This window comes from Delphinapterus leucas, chromosome 7 (genome assembly GCF_059928025.1).
Source record: "Delphinapterus leucas isolate spDelLeu-1000000601 "Yukka" chromosome 7, BTC_Dleu_Yukka2, whole genome shotgun sequence".
In the NCBI taxonomy this organism is placed as follows: domain Eukaryota; kingdom Metazoa; phylum Chordata; class Mammalia; order Artiodactyla; family Monodontidae; genus Delphinapterus; species Delphinapterus leucas.
In genome coordinates, this window is record NC_143135.1 from 3,889,267 (window position 1) to 3,905,948 (window position 16,682).

A 16,682-nucleotide genomic window follows, 5' to 3' on the forward strand; every position below is an offset into this window, starting at 1 on the left:
GCCCCCCGATCTCTGATCCCAGGATTCCTCCTCCGCGCCCCTGCTAGCGCCCCGCGACCGGCGCATTCCCCGGGGAGCCCGTGGCCTGAGGGCTGGGCTCCGTTGTCTCCTTGATTTCTTTGCAGAACCAACGTCGCCCAGCCGAGAGCGACCTGGCCGCAGGCCTCGCCCCCGCGCCGCGGGTAGGAGCTCCCCCCAAGTCTCCGGCGAAGCCGGGCCTCCTCCTCCTCCAGATCTGGGCGGCCTGGGCGGGGTCACCCGGGCGGGGCCCAGGGAGAGGCTGAGTCGGGGGCGGGGTGTGAGTGGGTGTGTGTGGGGGGCGGAGGGCTGATGCAATCCCGATAAGAAATGCTCGGTGTCGCGGGTGAGACGCTCTATATAAGGTCGCAGGCCTCGAGCCGCCGCGCCGTCGGAGCTGGAGAGCCGAACGCCCAGGTGCCCGGTGCACACGGCTGCCTCCTGTCTCGAGGGCAGCGGCCACCCCGCCTCCGCACGCTCCGCTCCGCAGGCCCTCCCGGCTGCCGCCCAGCCTCCCGCACCCTCACCGCCCGCTCTGCGCCCAGACCCCCGAGCCCGAGGGAGGTGCCATGCGGAGCGCTCCGAGCCGGTGCGCCGTGGCCCGCGCCCTGGTCCTGGCCGGCCTCTGTCTGGCTGCAGCCGGGCGCCCCCTAGCCTTCTCGGACGCCGGGCCGCACGTGCACTACGGCTGGGGCGAGTCCGTCCGCCTGCGGCACCTGTACACCGCGGGCCCCCAGGGCCTCTCCAGCTGCTTCCTGCGAATCCACTCAGACGGCGCCGTGGACTGCGCGCCGGTTCAGAGCGCGCACAGTGAGTGCCCGCCGGGTCCCCCACCCGTCACATCCCCCCTTCCTCCCTTTACCTCCTTCGGCTCCCGCCAGCTCCTCACTCCCGGGAACTCCAGGTCTTGGCACTTCGGCGTTCCACTCCCTCCCCGGACCCCCCGAAAGCGGGAGGAGCTGGCGGAGGGGGGAATGGGTGCCTGGACCTACTGCACCCACGCGTTACCCTCCCCTTCCCGCCTTCGGCTCCTGCGGACCCCACCACCACTCCCGGGAACCCCAGGTCTTGGCACCTCGGCATTCTACTCCCTCCCCGGGCCCCCAGACGTCGAGAGGAACTGGGGGATGGGGGGGCACGGGCCCGCGCACCCACCAACCATTTCCACGTGTTGTGGGCCCCGCGGGCTCCGGCTGCAGTTCTGTGCTGTCTTCCCGCCCAGGTTTGATGGAGATCAGGGCAGTCGCTCTGAGTACCGTGGCCATCAAGGGTGAGCGCAGCGTCCTGTACCTCTGCATGGGCGCCGACGGCAAAATGCAAGGGCTGGTAGGTGTCTCCACCCGGCAGGACGCGCTGGGGCGCGGGCCTGCGGGCGAGGGGGGCGCGCTGGATCAGAGACAGGGTTTCCTTGCGTCCTCCGCCGGGGTCCCCATGGAGCTCGGAGGGGAAGGCTGCAAGGGCCGGACTAAGCTAATGTCCGACTTTCTAAATATGGAAGTTTATGGCCGGAGAATGCTTGAGACCCGCCTTTGCATCTCCACTTGAACCAAAAGCGGGTCCAGTCGGACTAAGGAAACCCATTTCTCGGCTCTTTGACGTTAAACGGGGAAAGCCCCCCTCGGGCCTTTTCCGATTCTGCCTGTGCGTGTGTGGTGCTCGGCCCCCCTCCCCCTCTCCCTGCGGTATTTTAAAAGAAGGAGCTGGGGAGGAAAGAAAGAAGGGTATATCCACAACTTGGGTTTGCTTTTTTTTTAAGTCAACCTTCAAATAAGTCAGAAGAAAAACCGCACTTGGGATTGAAGAGTTTTTTTACATTGAATTTTTATCCACTAGAAAAACTGATTTTTGCAGCCGCGTTAGGGTAATATTGCAGTGGCCGTGCTCATCCTCTTGTCGGGCTCACCTGAACTGCAAAGGCTTTTTTGGGTGGCGGGGGGCAGGCTGGGAAGGCCCAGGTAACCATAGAGGTCTCAGGGCAGGAAGTGAGCAGATGCCGGGTCTCTGGTCGCCGGAACAAAGGCGGAGAGTTCAAAGGGAGCCCGCGCCCCCTGGCTCGCCGAGGAGGCTGTGTGAGGTCCCGGCCTGGCGCGGGGCCTCAATGCAGCCCCGCTGGGCCGGGGGCTGGGATGGAGGGGCAGGGACCAGGGGGTAGGGAGGGGGCCGCTCCTCAATGGATGCCCCACCATCCAGAAAAGATGGGTGCAGATGCCCGCCTTTCCGCAGCGCACATCTTTTTTGTGTCCCCAAATTTTGTGGTTCTGGTGCCCTTTTATTGTTTATCCATAGATAAATTAACCTGCCTGTTGCAGGCTTTATGGCAGTCCTGCGTGAAAGGACAAGAATGGAGGCAAAGAAAGCTGATACCCAAAGCCACTCCAAACCCGCAGTTGCCACTTTTGTGACGTTTACTTATGCGGGTGGGGTGAGGGCGCCAGTGGAGGAGCGACGGCAGGGGCCGATGGGTCTAACCCACCATTCTAGTCCAAACTGGGGGGTGAGGCTCTCCTCACCTAAAATCCTGTTCTGCCTCTCGATCCCGTGGTCACAATTTAGCAAAACTTGAGGATTTTTTTTTTTAAAACAAATTCCACATTCTTCTAGAAACTCGAAATCATTTCATTTTCTCTATGGCAAATGAGATGCTAATTTCTCCCAAAGAAACAGCAGAGTGAAGTAGCCGCTCCATTTGGTTTTAATTCCCTTGTTTACCAATTTGCATTTCCCCGGCAGTCTGGTGGCCTTATCCCTGCACGGGTTGCTTCATTAGATGCAGGCCTTATCAGGGCCTTATCTAAGGACAGCGCTCACCCACCTGCAGTTCAGCGACCTTTGTAGACTTGGGCAGAAATGAGACTGGGTGCCTCCCAGCGTAGTTTATGGCCCAGCCCTCCTGGCTCCCCGCCTTTGGCTGTCCTCTGTGTCCCCAAGACGTAATGAGCCTCTCCGGTTTGGGAGACGACTTGCTCATTCTCTGTGTTCTGGAACCAGAGACTGCTTTCCGGTCCTTCTGGCCACCCACGGGGTGGCGGCTTCTTCCTGGCCTGGGGGGAGGGGGCTGCCTTTATCTCCCCGATCCTGGCAGGCTGCCTGGAGGGCCCCAGCTACTGAATAAAGGAGCCAGAGGGCCTGAGGTTTCTCTTACCAGGGCACCAGACAAAAAGGCTCAGAACCGCAGTCATTTGGGCCTAAATGGGGAATAGGTTCTTTCATCTGGGCCCCGGATTGGATTACTCCTGATTCTTAATTAAAAGACTGATCCAAAAAGGATAACCTAGCTTAGCAATGTCTCCCAACGTGCCAGTGGAATACAAGGGACTTTTTCATGGCAATAATTATATAGTCAATGTAAGGGGAAGGGAAGCGTGTGTGCCTATCGTGGCCGTGATTTTATGGGTATTGCTCAGAACAAGACTAAGTTTAAAAAGTGACATGAGTTAGTGAAAAATATAAAGGATCTATGTAAGGTATATATAGGTATTGAGAATATACATAAAACACATGAAGTATGTGTGTATAGTTGAAGGTTACAAAGTATAAAGGTATATAAGGTACATATATATGTATAATATATGTTTAGTATATAGGTTTAATGTTATATTTAACATGTATTTAATATGATATAATTTATTAAATATTTACCTATTAATACAATGTGATGTATGTTTAATGAGTATATTAATATAACAAAAAGGTTTCCACTTCGTATATGTTATATAACATTATACTAAATATACATAAGTACCTATATATTTATATATAAAGTATATGTTTAGTATATATGTTTAGTGTTATATTAACACGCACTTAATATTATATAATTATATTTATATATTAATAAAAGTAATATGGTTAATGAGTATATTAATATAACACATGCTATATACTTTATATAAGTATATATACATTATACTAAATACATATAAGCATATATAAATATGTGCTTTATACACCTTCATAGTTTATAACCTTTATATAACCTTTAACTCTGTACACACACACACACACACACACACACATGGCTAATGGTGTGGACCCAAGTGGCAGTATGTAGCACACATGCTCACCTGGCTGTGGTCTCTCTACTACTTCTGCCGGTGTCACACCCTGGTGGGCACCCACTGATGCTCACAAGTTGCCTCTTTGCTCTGCAGAGTCAGTACTCGGCTGAAGACTGTGCTTTTGAGGAGGAAATCCGTCCGGACGGCTACAACGTGTACTGGTCCAAGAAACACCATCTCCCGGTCTCCCTGAGCAGCGCCAGGCAGAGGCAGCTGTTCAAAGGCAGGGGTTTTCTGCCGCTGTCTCACTTCCTTCCCATGCTGTCCACCATCCCAACAGAGCCCGATGAAATCCAGGACCACTTGAAGCCCGATTTGTTTGCTTTGCCCCTGAAAACAGATAGCATGGACCCATTTGGGCTCGCCACCAAACTGGGAGTGGTGAAGAGTCCCAGCTTCTATAAGTAACTAGAGGCTCTGTCCTCTTCCCACCCCCAGCTCCTGGAGACCAGGACCCAGGCCTGTGGTGCTTGCGGACTGGGTTTTCTACAAGTATGATCCTGAGTCCAGGTTCTATTTAGCTTTAGGAAGAAACATTTAGAACTTGTACATAGACAAAAGTTTTACATTGGCTGTGCCAGTTTCTAGTGGATAGACTTGTATGATCATAAAATTGTAAGCCTTCCATCCTACCCGTCCAGCCGCTACCTACCCCAGCCCCCCAACCCTGCTGGACAAGTCATTGTGCTGCCCTGGTTCTGCTTGAATACCTCCTCTGGTGGGGAGCTCACTACCTTTGGCAGCGTTCTTATGCCAAGCTGACATTCTCTGCAGTTCTCTCCCATCCTTTCTAGCAGGGGCAGCCAGAGGAAAAGCAGTCGTTTTTAACTCACGTACAGGTGATCGCCTTGGTGAAACCTCAGGTAAATTTGACTCTACTGCATGTGAAAATTGTTCCAGATCCCAACTCCAAGGAGGCCCACTGGCCCTCCCCAAGCCTCTCCGGCTGAGAAGTAACTGGGTGCAGGCCCTGCCCACCAGGCTTCAAGAGCAGGGAGAGCGCAGAGGCCCCCTCCAGCCTGGGTGTAAATCTTGAGAACTCCCTGCTATGGCTGGTTCTGGGATGGATAATCTCCACGGGACCCCTTCGCAACCTGCCCAGGGCAGATAAGGCAGTCTACCCGCCTCCTTCTCAAGCCCCTAAGGTGCCAGTCCGCCCGTCCCTGTCACAGCTGCTGAGGTTTCCAGGGAATGGGATCTCTGGTTGTGTGGATTTCACTTGAGGCCCCCTAGAGATGGAACCCCACTGCCCCCCGCCACTCCTCGCTCTCACCTCACTTTGGGGGCTGACTCCCTCCTTACGCGCTGGGATGTTGGCCTGAAAAGGGCAAAACGCTGTTCTCCGGCAGCCGCTTCCCTTTTTCCAGCCCGTGGGGTCATTCTGTGAACTGGGACTTGGCAGCCTCCCACCTTAGGTAAACCCAAACATTTCATCTCAAAGCCAGAAAAAGGAAGATCTGAAAGCCCCCCCATCTCTCCAGTAACTTGTAAAAGCCGCATGGAGATCAGGTCCTTTCCCCAGCACTTGGTTTCCACTGTGATATTTATGAGTAATTTATTGTGTTTGATATGTACATCTCTTTATTTTCTTACTTTATTTATACCCCCAAATGGTATTTATGTATGTACACGAGGGTTTTTTCTACATTAAAGCAGACTTTGTATCAAAAATTGTTTGGAATATTTGTGGAACTGGGATATTTGGGAGGAAGCCGGGGGAGGGGAGGAGGCACTTGCTGTGTGTTTGCTGTGTCTGGGACTCTGATATTTGGGGGCACGTGTTCCTGAATGTTCTAGGGTGATGAGCAGCATCCCCATCCTCTACTCAAAAACACATCAGGGGCTTCCCTGGTGGCGCAGTGGTTGAGAGTCCGCCTGCCGATGCAGGGGACATGGGTTCGTGCCCCGGTCTGGGAGGATCCCACATGCCGCGGAGCGGCTGGGCCCGTGAGCCATGGCCGCTGAGCCTGCGCGTCCGGAGCCTGTGCTCGGCAACGGGAGAGGCCACAGCAGTGAGAGGCCTGCGTACCGCAAAAAAAAAACAAAAAAAAAAAACACATCAGTAACCTCCCCTACCCCCCATCGTGACAACCAGAAATGTCCAAAGGTTGCTGCGTGTCCTTGGGGGACAAAATCACCCCTTGATTGGGAACCACTGGCCTACACATACAGGGTTTCTTTTGTCCAGTAACAAAGCAGGTGGTGATGTCTATTCACGGCCCAGCAATAACCCAGGCTGTTTACTGTGACCCTCATGGTGTCTCTGTCATGTGGCTTCGTGGTCTCAGCATGGCTGTGTGCCTTCAGCTGAAACTTTTGTCTGTTCTCCAGCCTGGGACAAGGACTCATGGCTGCCTTGGCCTCTCATCTGCAAAGCCAAAGCTTTCTTAGAAATTTCCAGCAGACTCCACTTACATCCCAGGGCCACCCCCAGCTGCAGGGCAGGCTGGGAAAGCAGGTGTTAGGTGGGGCACACCGCCATTCTGATCAAACGGGGTCGGGAGGGTCTGTTAGCAAGGAAGAAGGGGGGTGGGGGACGGTCTCCATGGGGCGGCTAATTCAGGACCTACCCCCTAAATCAAGTACAGATACATGGATTCGGCTGCTGAAATGTGCGTTAAAAGTCAAGACTGACGGGCTGCCAGGGGTTAGGGGTGGTGTGAATGTAAAGGTGGTGCTGGGACAGCTTTGTATCTCCCTGTCTCCCTGATGGTGTGGCATCAAATCTACACGTGTGATAAAATGCCAGAATGACACTCACCTTTGACTGACCTCAATTCCCTGCTTTTGATGTAGCACCAAGGTTACTTAAGATGCAACCGTTGGGGGAAGCTGGGCAATGGGGACACGGGACCTCTTTGTACCGACTTTGCAGCTTATGGTGAATCTATAATTATTTCAAAAGAAAAAATAAAGCCCCGTCACCAACTGCCAAGCAAAAACAACCTGTTCTCTGACAACATAAAAACCACACGTTTGCTTTTCCAGCTGTCCGGGTCACAGATGCAGCATGGGTAAGTTTGAAGGCTGGGCAACGGACTGCTGGGGGACAGATGCTGGCTGCTTGTTCTTAGCTGAGCCTCAATTTCCTCATCTGTAAAACGGGCCGAGGGTGGGATGAGAATGGAGCTGCAGCACACTGCCTGGAGTGGGCAAGTGTCTTCTTCACTCGCTCAGCAGGGGATTACTGGGTGCTTAGGTGGGGCCCTTACGATGATTGAAATCATTGTTAAAGTCTAGGAAAACCATTTCACCGGGCACCTCCCACCCCACCAGCAAGGGGGCCCCACCCTCTAAACCACCTTTCACACAGATGACACGCCCAAGGCGCTCAGAATTGACCCCTGCCATTTGCACATCAAGAGGCCCCCTCACAGTTTAACGCCCCAGCCGTCCTGGGCAGGCAGAACTGCATGATGCTTGCTGACACAGCATCCTCTAGCCCTGTTTTACAGATGAGGAAGTGCAGGACCAGAGAGGGCAAGGCACTCATCCAAAGTTGCACAGCCCAGAGGCAGCCTGGTGGAAGGGCTATGGGGTCAGGCCAAACCGGCAAGGAATCCTCAGGCCGTTAGCCTGCTGCGTGACCTTGAGTCAGTCCTGTAGCCTCTCTGAGTCTGCACCCTGGTGCGGACGGTGAGATGAACAATGTCTGCCTTGCAGAACTGTTGGGGAAATCCAATAGAATTTTGTCTGCAAGATCCCGTTACTTGGTGGGCTGCCAGCGACATCAGCCCTCACGAGGACTAGAACTCTCCACCCTGAACCATCATTTCCACTGGTTCTCAGATTTGGCTGTGGATGAAAAATGTCATCTGCCATATCAGTAAACAAAGGATGTTGCGGCCATCAAGCCCTCAGACACTGCAGCCGCCTCCCCCCGGACTGTGCACCCTAAGGGGATTCAGGATAGAGGAAAGCAGGATGCTGGCCCTAGATTGCTAAGGTGCATATCAAAGGAATGATTTCAATCAGCCCAGACTCTTCCATCTCCCCGTACAGAGAAATGTCACACTAAATTCATTACCTTGAGATGTCTGGTTTTTCTTTAAGTAACAGTAATATTTTGATGTCTAAGGCTTTGATGTGACTACCTGGTTTTTGTTTTTTTGGGGTTTTTTTTGGGGGGGGTGTTGGGAGCAGTCCCTCAAAGCTATCTGAGAGGCTCAAGTCCTCAGAAAGGCCGCAGAATAAAACATAATTCTCAACTTTAAGGTAGTGCATTTTTTCAGTTGACGGGATGCATATTGGAATCCCCTGGGGTATAACTAGACCCCCACCCCCACCCCGCCCCAGCCCCGGAGATCCTCGTTTAATTGGAATGAGTGTGGCCTGGACATAGGGATTTTTTTTTTTTAATTGAAGTATAGTTGATTTACAATGTTGTGTTAATTTCTGCTGTACAGCAAAGTGGAATTTTTAAAATATTCTTTTCCATTATGGTTTACCATAGGATACTGAACATAGTTCCCTGTGCTATACAGTAGGACCTCGTTGTTTATCCATCCTGTATATAATAGCTTACATCTGCTAACCCCAAACTCCCACACCACCCCTCCCCCAAGCCCCTCCCCCTTGGCAACCACCAGTCTGTTCTCATGGACAGAGGGATTTTTTAAAGCTCCCCTGTGGTTCTCCTCTGCAGCCCAGGCTGAGGACCACAGGGAAACAGGGAAAATGAAAAGCCTCCCTCCCTGGAACCTCCTCCCTACAGCATAGCTGGCAATGAGTAAATGCACAACCTTGTAAACTAATTCACACTGGAGCGTTGATGGTTGATATGTTTTCCCTCCAGGTCACATTTTCACTTGACCTGGTGGCCAAAGAGTCATGATGTCCGTGTCTATGGATGACGTGGGCACTCTGGCAGGAGACAGGCAAGAACATTTTTTTGAGTCTGTCTCTTAGCATCCACCCACCTGTCCTACCTCCTAGGAAGGTAGCCTTGCCCTCTTGCTGCCTTTCCCTTCCTGCCTTAGATAGTGTTGTCAAATTTAGCAAATAAAATTCAGCATGCCCAGATAAATTTGAATCTCAGATAAGCAACGCTTTGGTTTTTTTAGTATAAGTATGTCCCGTGCAATATTTGAGACATACTAAAAAATTATTCATTGTTCATCTGAAATTCACATATGACTGGTGTCCTGTATTTTATCTGGCAGCCCTTGCTTTAGCTCCACACCATTGACATGGGGGTCAAATAAGGAGACAGGACCAGGGGCAGAAAATGGCTCATTTGGACAAGTCTGTCCAGTGGTCAGAGCCCAGAAGCAGAATTCAAAAGACCCCAGGGGCAGGGAAGCCTTGGGAGAATCCCATTCTTTCTTTGGGTTGGTTCCTGTCTGTAAAGTGAGAATCCTTACACCCCCTCAAGGCCTGTGGCACGCTAAGTCTGGGCCCAGACACAGCATCAGGCGTCAGCGTCTCTGTGCGCCTCTGTCTCAGTTTCCAGGCACTTTCCTGTTCGTGATGACAAGACGGTCCCCAGCAGCTTCAGCTTCTCTTCTGTCCTCCTGCAGCCTCGGCAGGGGTGACACACAATTCTCTCCTACCAACAGCTCCAGCAGGAGTCCCAGAATCAGGTCTGGCGGACCCTTATCATGTCCCATCTTCATTCCGCACCAGGTCTCCACAGCCGGGGCCAGGATGCTCTGACTGGTCAGCTCCATGTCACTTCCTCCAGCACCTGGAAGAGTCAGCCCTGAAAAGCTCTGGGATGGAGGGGGGTTGGTTCCCTAGAGGAAAACCCAGGGGGAGAAGAATTCCCTCTAAATGCCTACATTCACCCTTTAGGGCTAGATTGGGTGAGCTTCCCTCTTCCGGATCAGGACATGCCACCTAGAAAGGATCCAAAAGACAGGGAGGTCTAAGGGGTGGGTGAGTACAGGGCCACCCAGGATGCAGAAACTGCTCACCCAGTTAGTTACAGAGGACAGGACAACCTACCTGCGCTATCAGACTGCCCTCCCCCACTATCAAGGCACCAGAAAGGAGGCTCAACTCCGGGAATGGGGAGGGGAGGTGTATCTTTTGCAAGTGGGGGAGAGACAAAGACAGAGAAAGGTGGAGAGAAACCGAGAAGGGGAGGGAGAGGTGGGGGAGGGGAGAGAGAGAGGGGAGGGAGGGGGACTGGGGGACAGAGAGTTTTCTTAGCGGCTGTGCTCTGGGTGTCCCAACACACACACACAGGTCCTCACTGCCTACTGATACCAGACCCTTAACACTCTGAGTGGAGGGGAGGAACCTTCCTTTGACTTCCATCTTTTGCCCCCCCACCCACTTTCCAAGTAAAATCGTCTTAAGTCTTTCCTCTGCAAACGTTGAGTCCCACGTCAGATGTTACTGTTTTTGATTCACCAAATACGATCTTAAAAAACGCATGATAAAGTTAGTCTTGTGTATTTAGCCCTGGTGTGACCAGTCCCATGCGCTTTCCTCTCTGAAGTTCCAAGCCTTCTTCTAATTTCTCTCTCTTCAGAGAACTTTCTTTAGCCATTCTTCATTGGTAGGGTTGCTGTCAACAAATTCTCTTAGTTTTCCTTCCTCTGAGAATGTCTATTTCTCCTTCATTCTGGAGCCACCTGGTCTGTGAAATTCTGTTATATGGCAGCCCTGCTAGACTAAGGCAGAACTCAATCTTTCCTCTTCCTTCCTTCCATCCGTCCATCCATCCATCCAAACTTCCTTCCCTCCTTCCTTCCATCCCCCCCTCTTAACTTCCTTAATAACTTTAAGTTTCCTGCTTGCTTTCTCTTCCTCCCATCTAGAGTTTAAGGCAAATGCCACCGACTGCCATCCTTCCCAGAGGCTTATGTGTGCAGGGGACACCTCTGAAAGGAAGTACAGGGAGCACATAACTGTAGGATATATATATCCTGTACATATATCTGTGTGTGTCACGGACTGAATTGCATTCCCCCAAATCAGATGTTGACACCCTAACCCCCAGTATATCTCAGAATGTGACTGTATTTGGGCATAGCGTCTTTAAAGAGGTTAATCCAGTTAAAATGAGGTCATTAGGGTAGGTCCTTCATCCAACATGACTGGCGTCCTTCAAAGAAGAGGAAGAGACATGAAGGACGTTTGTGCACACAGAGAAAATGCCACACGAGGAAATGGGAGACGCCGGCTGCCAGCCACGGAGAGAGGCCTCAGGAGGAACCAAACCTTGGACCTGAAGCCTCCAGAACCGAGACAACTGGTTTCTGTTGTTTAAGCCTTCCATCTGTGGTTTTTAAAATTTTTATTGAAATATAGTTGATTTACAATGTTGTGCTAGTTTCAGGCGTACAGCAAAGTGATTCAGTTATGCATATGTATATAGCTATCTATTCATTTTTAGATTCTTTTCCCTTATAGGTTATTACAAGACGTTGAGTAGAGTTCCCTGTGCTCTACAGTAGGTCCTTGTTGGTTACCTGTTTTATATATAATCGTCTGTGTATGTTAATCCCGAACTCCTAATTAATCCTCCCTTTCCCCTTTGGTAATCATAAGTTTGTTTTCTATGTCTGTGAGACTATTTCTGGTTTGTAAAGTTCATTTGTGTCATATTTTAGATTCCAGATATAAGTGATATCATATGGTATTTGGCTTTTTCTTCCTGACTTACTTTGCTTAGTGTGAAAATCTCTAGGTCCACCCATGTTGCTGCAAATGGCATGATTTCATTTTTTTATGGCCGAATATAAAATATTCCATCATAATATATATATATATATATATCACATCTTCCTTATCCATTCACCTGTCGATGGACACTTAGGTTGCTTCCATGTCTTGGCTATCGTGAATAGTGCTGCTGTGAACATGGGGGTGCATGGATCTTTTCAAATTAGAGTTTTCTGCAGATATATGCCCAGGAGTGGGATCGCTGGGGTCATTTTATTATGGCACACTTAGCAAACTAATAAATATCTCCACATATGTTGCTGAGAATGAAGTCCAGATGAGAGAATTTAACCTGGACTTAGTCCATTTTCTTAGTACCTAAGCCCCATGAGGCAGGTTTCAATGTTCATTTCCCGCTGTACCCACAGCCCCCCCAGGACACCCACAGACTCACTGATATGATGTCAGCCTGCATCCTCACAGAACCACAGGCTATGGACCAGGAGCTCCTGGGGAGGCAGGATCCAGGTCTCACCCAGCATCTTGCGTCCTGGAGGCACTTGCTTGTGGGTGATGGAGGGAAAACCTAGGTGAGGAGGGGTCCTCTTGGCCAAAGGAAGAAGTATAACTTGGAGGGTGAGTCACGGGGGGGCGCGATTCAGAGCCCTGGGGTCCTGCAGGTCCCTGGGAAGCTCCATCTGCCTTGGGGTACAGAAGAGAATGCGGGGGACATCATTGCAGGAGTGCTGTCCACCAAACACGCACCCCCTCCAGGCCAGGTGGGTGGGGGGCTGATGGACAACTGGGGGAGTGGGGAGCCTGGTGAGGAGTCCTCACTGGCCGCAGCTATGACACCAGCAGCAGAGCTTGGTCCTTTCTGGGCCTCCAGCTTCCCACCTGTAAAATGGGGGATCAGACTTGGGTCCCTGGATTCCACATGAGATTCCTTTTAAAAAGGTGTGTATTTAATTACACTAATAAAGATGCATGAGTTATTCTTGTGAAAAAGCAAATTCTATGGGCAAAGAAGAAGTCTATCTTCCTCCCCAGTCCCCCCACCCTGGCTCACTCTCCCACCCATCCAGGGCTGTGTGCATTGCTACATCCCTTGTTGGTACCACCGCGGTCCCAAGCCCTGTAATCCCCTGCCGCACTGCTCTCCTCTCCCTGCCCTCACCTACCCCCTCTCTCCATCCCTCTACCAGCCTCTCTGGCCTCCTGACAGCTCCTCCAACCTGACCACTCACCCTTAGGCTCTGCCTGGAGTGATTGCGCCCTCTCACTTTATCGCAGACCTTCCTGACCATGATAACTAAACGAGCCTGCTTCGTCCTACACAGGATTCTGTCCTGCGCGTGGACCTCTCAGCGCCGCGGGCTGTGGAGGCACACGGATGCTGCGGTGCTTTCCTCTTGGCAGCAGTACTCTAGAGACACCCTTGAACCTGTCTCCCCGTGCTCACCAGCAAGCATTTCCCAGGATGCTGTGTTCATTTCCTAGAGCTGCCATAACAAATGGCCACAAGCCAGGAGACTAAAGCAATACAGATTTGTCCTCTCCCAGTTCTGGAGGCCGGAGGTCTGAGATCAAGGTGCGGCAGGGCTCCCCTTCCTCCTGAGCTCTGGGGGAGGATCCTTCTTGCTTCTTCCAGCTTCTGGGGGCTTCAGGTGTCCCTGGGCTTGCGGTCGCATCCCTCCAGCCTCTGCCTCAACTTCTCCTCTGTGTGTCTCCTCTTCTGTGTCACAATATAACACTTGTCATTGGATTTAGGGCCACGTGGGTAATCCAGGGTGTTCTCACCTCAAGATTCTTATATCTGCAAAGACACTTTTTCCAACTAAGGTCACATTCACAAGCTCTGGGGTTAGCACTTAAACATATCTTCTGGGGGCCATCATTCAACCCACGACAGATGGACAGACACACGTGGAATTGCATGAAAGGGCACGCACATTACAAACATTTCCAGAGGCTGCCAGACTGCATTCTCAACGTATCTACCCAGGGGCAATTTTAACACACACTTGGGCGCAGACTCAGAAGCCCCTCCGACCTCAATTTACTTTAGGGGGACTGAGAACGGGTGGTGACGGTACCACGCCCACAGCGCGGCAGGCACCAACCAGCCTGGGCTTCCCCATACACGAGGGCTGGTGGGGGTCACCTCTTTGTCAGCTGTTCTGCCCACAGCCCCTGGGCCCCAGGTGGAGGGACTGATGCTGAAGCCTGGACCCCAACACCAGCCCCCCATGAGGAGTCTGAGACCTCGGTGGGTAGCTGGGCCCAGACTCAAGCCGCCTGTAGGGGCAAAGCTCCAGGACATGGGTGCTCCCCTGGGGGACCTGGAAGGTGGGGCTCTGTAACCCCGCTTCTCCCATCAGAACTGTGTAACCTGTCACTTGGCCCACATTTTCTCCCATATGTGATCTGAGGGCTCCGAGCCGACAGGGGCGGTGGACCCAGGGTCCCTGATCAGTCCCTGGTGGGGGATGGGTAGGCAGGGGCTGAGTCGGGTTGTAACAGAGGTGTCTACCCCGGGAACAGGCTGTGACATTTGCCTCTTAGAAGCCGCGTACCCTTCCAGAGTCTCTGTGAGTTATGCTGATAAAGTCCATCTCCAAGGCTGCTTTTAAGAATGACAGTGATGGGCTTCCCTGGTGGCGCAGTGGTTGAGAGTCCGCCTGCCGATGCAGGGGACACGGGTTCGTGCCCCGGTCCGGGAAGATTCCACGTGCCGCGGAGCGGCTGGGCCCGTGAGCCGTGGCCGCTGAGCCTGCGCGTCCGGAGCCTGTGCTCCGCAACGGGAGAGGCCACAACGGTGAGAGGCCTGCGTACCGCAAAAAACAAACAAACAAACAAAAAATGACAGTGATGGCCTACGAAGAGGCTCTGACACACAGCGGGTCCTTATCGTCGTTATGGTGTCCCGGATGAGGAAATGTAAGCTCCGGAGAAGAATGTTCCAGAACTCGTAGGAGGGCAGAGAGGAGGGGGTGCCTGAGCCCTGGCTGCGGGGCGGCGGCAGCCCGAGTGGGGCGGGAGCTGGTCCGAAGCGCAATGGCGCCTCCCGGTGGCGGGTGTGCGAATTGCCCCGCGCGGGCTCGAGGCCCGGAGGAGCGTGTTCGGGCTCCCGTGCGCCCCATCCTCTGTCTCATCCTGTGGTTGGTTGATCAGCCGCCGCCCACCCGCCCTCTTTCGCAGACAACCCCCGTGGGAGGCGGGAGAACCTCGGATCGTGCACCCGGGGAGAGTGCGAAAGCAGAGGAAGGCTCCATCCCTTCTGCAGCCCGACATTTTAAATGTATTATATTTATAATATTTATGAATTTATTCTATTGCCCTCGTGCCATATACTCATCTTCTTATCAACCCTACGAGGTGGGTATCAGTATTCCTCCCATTTTACAGATGGGCAAACTGAGGCATAGCCAGGGGAATTCCACTAATGCCCAGTGGGTGAGACCGCATTTCAGATGCTGCAAAAGCTGGTTTCCTGGACCAGAACCAGCCACCAAGCAAAGGAGGGAAGGGAAGGCTGTTTAGGGGACTGCCCACCCTTTGTTGCCCAAGACCGCACTCTGGGCCTGACTGGGGTTCTTCCGGATGCCGCCCTCCAGCTGGGGAGGAATTGGGGGTTGCGTGGAGGGCTGCTGGAGCAGTAGAGGAAAAGTCCAGAGAGGGGTCCCCGGCCAGGGGGCACTACAGCCCTTGGAGGCAGACACTGGAGGCTCAGAGCTGAGGCCCCTTTGAAGAAAGGAAGGAGTGTCAGCCTTGTGGAGACCTTCGAGAGCCTCCACAGGGGGGTCATGTATCTTTTTCTTATTTTTGAATTTTATTTATTTTTTATACAGCAGGTTCTTATTAGTTATCTATTTTATACATATTAGTGTATATATGTCAATCCCAATCTCCCAATTCACCCCCCCCGTTCCCCCCTTGGTGTCCATACGTTTGTTCTCTACATCTGTGTCTCTATTTCTGCCCTGCAAACCAGTTCATGTGTACCATTTTTCTAGGTTCCATATATATGCATTAATATACGATATTTGTTTTTCTCTTTCTGACTTACTTCACCCTGTATGACAATCTCTAGATCCATCCACGTCTCTACAAATGAGGGGGGGGTCATGAGTCTTACACGCCCCCTACGCTAGGGGACGGAGCAGAGCTGGCTTGTGCCTTCGCCCATCACGTGGCCTCGGCAGGACCCCTCCCTCTCTGGAAGACCATGCCAGGCCTGGACCGGTCATGGCTTGGTCTGGGGCTCTACTTCCTCAACCACAGGTGTAGTATAGCTCTGAAGAGCTGGCTCCCATCCTGGTAAAAGATCTTTGAGCGCTGATAAAGAAAACCCTTTATCTCTTTCGGGATGACCCTGCAGGCCATGGACAAACACAGCCATGGTGGCCTCTGGCCCCTCCTCCCTCCAAAGCTGGGGGGGGGGGTTGCCTCTCAGCCGCCCGCGTCCTCTCACTTATTTATTCAACAGCCGTCTGTTGGGCATCTACTCTGTGCTAGACCCTGTGCAAAGTAAACGCTGCAGTTTTGGTATCTGCTAACACCCAAACGTTCATATTGTCTTTTCAAACTTTACTTACTTTGAAAATCACGGTTTCGGAGAAACCGCTGCTTGGCCCATGCTGGAGGCTGCGTAGGTGGGAAGTAACCCCTCCCAGGTTAAGCCACAGCAACGGCAGGGTTTCTTTGTTTGCGCAGCCCAGCCTAGCCCAGCCTGACTAACACAAGGGTTAAGAGTGGAAGGTAAGTCTCCTCTTAGACTTCCATGCCCCCCTCACTGGAGGGCTTGTTGCCACATCTTTGTGCTACTTTCCCCAAATCTCTCTGCTTCTCTATCAGCATGTGACTCCCCTGAGACTGGCCCGGGGTTTAAGGAGGCAGGGAGTCTGGCCCTGCCTGCTGGGAGGACTCTCCTTTCAAGAAAGGAAGTGGCGGCCATCACCGTTTCTCCTTCCTGCATTGGGAAGCGATGGC

At 52.3% G+C, this 16,682-nt stretch overlaps 1 protein-coding gene across 1 annotated transcript; it reads left to right on the forward strand.

The window, feature by feature from the left end:
* Nucleotides 1-287: 287 nt before the first annotated feature.
* FGF19 (fibroblast growth factor 19) lies at nt 288-4,484 on the forward strand. Its single transcript, XM_030764358.2, has 3 exons — nt 288-828; nt 1,241-1,344; nt 4,170-4,484. The coding sequence occupies exons 1-3, from the start codon at nt 588-590 to the stop codon at nt 4,482-4,484; spliced, it is 660 nt and encodes a 219-aa protein (XP_030620218.2). The 5' UTR covers nt 288-587.
* The last annotated feature ends 12,198 nt before the right edge of the window (nt 4,485-16,682 follow it).

Excerpts from the sequence above, each read along its gene's own strand:
- FGF19 (XM_030764358.2), top strand. The coding sequence starts at position 588 with ATGCGGAGCGCTCCGAGCCGGTGCGCCGTGGCCCGCGCCCTGGTCCTG. Across the intron at positions 829-1,240 it reads GCCGGTTCAGAGCGCGCACA|GTTTGATGGAGATCAGGGCA; the intron begins GTGAGTGCCCGC and ends CTTCCCGCCCAG. Across the intron at positions 1,345-4,169 it reads ACGGCAAAATGCAAGGGCTG|AGTCAGTACTCGGCTGAAGA; the intron begins GTAGGTGTCTCC and ends TTTGCTCTGCAG.